The 1379-nt window shown below is 49.2% G+C and overlaps 1 protein-coding gene across 5 annotated transcripts in view; it reads right to left on the reverse strand.

The window, feature by feature from the left end:
* SORBS1 (sorbin and SH3 domain containing 1) overlaps positions 1-1379 on the reverse strand; it is a 239950-nt gene that overhangs the window by 38833 nt on the left and 199738 nt on the right. For all 5 annotated transcript variants that reach the window (XM_024750684.1, XM_024750683.1, XM_024750685.1 and 2 more), the window contains one exon: positions 467-639. In XM_024750684.1, the coding sequence (XP_024606452.1) occupies positions 467-639 (173 nt within the window). The remainder of the gene's footprint in view (positions 1-466; positions 640-1379) is intronic.

The following is a 1379-nucleotide window of genomic DNA, read 5'->3' on the forward strand; positions in this document are numbered from 1 at the left end:
TCGAAAAAAAAAAAAAAAAACATGGAGAGGTAACATGCTCATTTGTCATAAGGGGTTTTTTGTTTTAATTTCCAGTCGATGTCCGGAAGCAAAATAATCTGTGCTGCAAAGCAGGTGCAAAGATGCAAAGAAAAATGGCCACCCTGCTAGAGTTAGGAAAAGCTCAGCTAATTTCTAAGAAAAGGGAATCAGAACAAAAAAGAGAGAGATGCTTCAGGGAGAGCAAGGTTGGGGTCCAAAGGAAGGGAAACTATTCATACCAGAAAGAAAAATGGCCGGTGAGATACTAGGGGAGGGGACTACAAGGGCTCCGTGGCCTGGAAATGGATCTCAACAAGTCAAAACTTATCCCAGTCGCTGGAGGTTCACCCTCGCGGCCATCACCCCAGGAATGGGTGTGGACGGGTGAGAGATATCCTGATAGCCGTGTGGATGGGCGAGAGGCCTGCAGGCTTCGCCCAGTTACCTTTAGTTGAGGCCGAGCTGGATGGCCTCTTGAGCCCACTCAGGCCCTGGAGAGGGATATCTCCTCCTTCCAAGACGCTTTTATAAATCTGCCTCTCATTCTCCAAGCTGGTAAGATCCCCGGGAGCCCCATCTGATTCCCTCTTCACCGCGTGGAAGTTGGAAGAATATACACTGAGAACAATGAAATTTTAAAAGAGAGAAGAAAAAAAAAGAGAGAGTAGGATTTAGTATTTTTAACAGTTTTCTAAAAAGCACATTACCAGCTGAGGACAAGGAAACACACTTCCTGGCATCCCAGCCAAGCACCGTCCCTTCTAAAGGGCATTTTTAGTTAGACACAGAGCTCTACAGACAAGGCAGGCCCACAGGTGCCCCGGAATGCTCAGGAATCGTGTCTAAGCAGCAAGGTGCTCTATTTGAGATGACTGCCTTTTGTTTTAAAAGAATAACTCTGAGAAACACTGCCTGCGGATGGAGGGCAGGAGGGGGGCCAGACAGGAGGAGGTTCTGGGGGCCCAGTGGTTGCACACAAGATGCAATAGTCGAGGACATGAGTGGAGCTTCTGACATGTTGCCAGCCAGAGTTGGCCATTTCAAGTCCACCACCTGGATTATTTTTCTGGGTTGTTCCTCACAAGTGCTTTGACCAATGGAGCATTAAAATCAACAATGAGGGGCTTCCCTGGTGGCGCGGTGGTTGAGAGTCCGCCTGCCAATGCAGGGCACACGGGTTCTTGCCCCGGTCCGGGAAGATCCCACATGCCGCAGGGTGGCTGGGCCTGTGAGCCATGGCCGCTGAGCCTGCGCGTCCGGAACCTGTGCTCCGCAACGGGAGAGGCCACAGCAGTGAGAGGCCCGTGTACCGCAAAAAAAAAAAAAAAAAAAAAAAAAAAAAAAAAAAAAAAAAAGGG

This window comes from Neophocaena asiaeorientalis, unplaced genomic scaffold (genome assembly GCF_003031525.2).
Source record: "Neophocaena asiaeorientalis asiaeorientalis breed wild unplaced genomic scaffold, Neophocaena_asiaeorientalis_V1.1 scaffold807, whole genome shotgun sequence".
Taxonomy (NCBI): domain Eukaryota; kingdom Metazoa; phylum Chordata; class Mammalia; order Artiodactyla; family Phocoenidae; genus Neophocaena; species Neophocaena asiaeorientalis.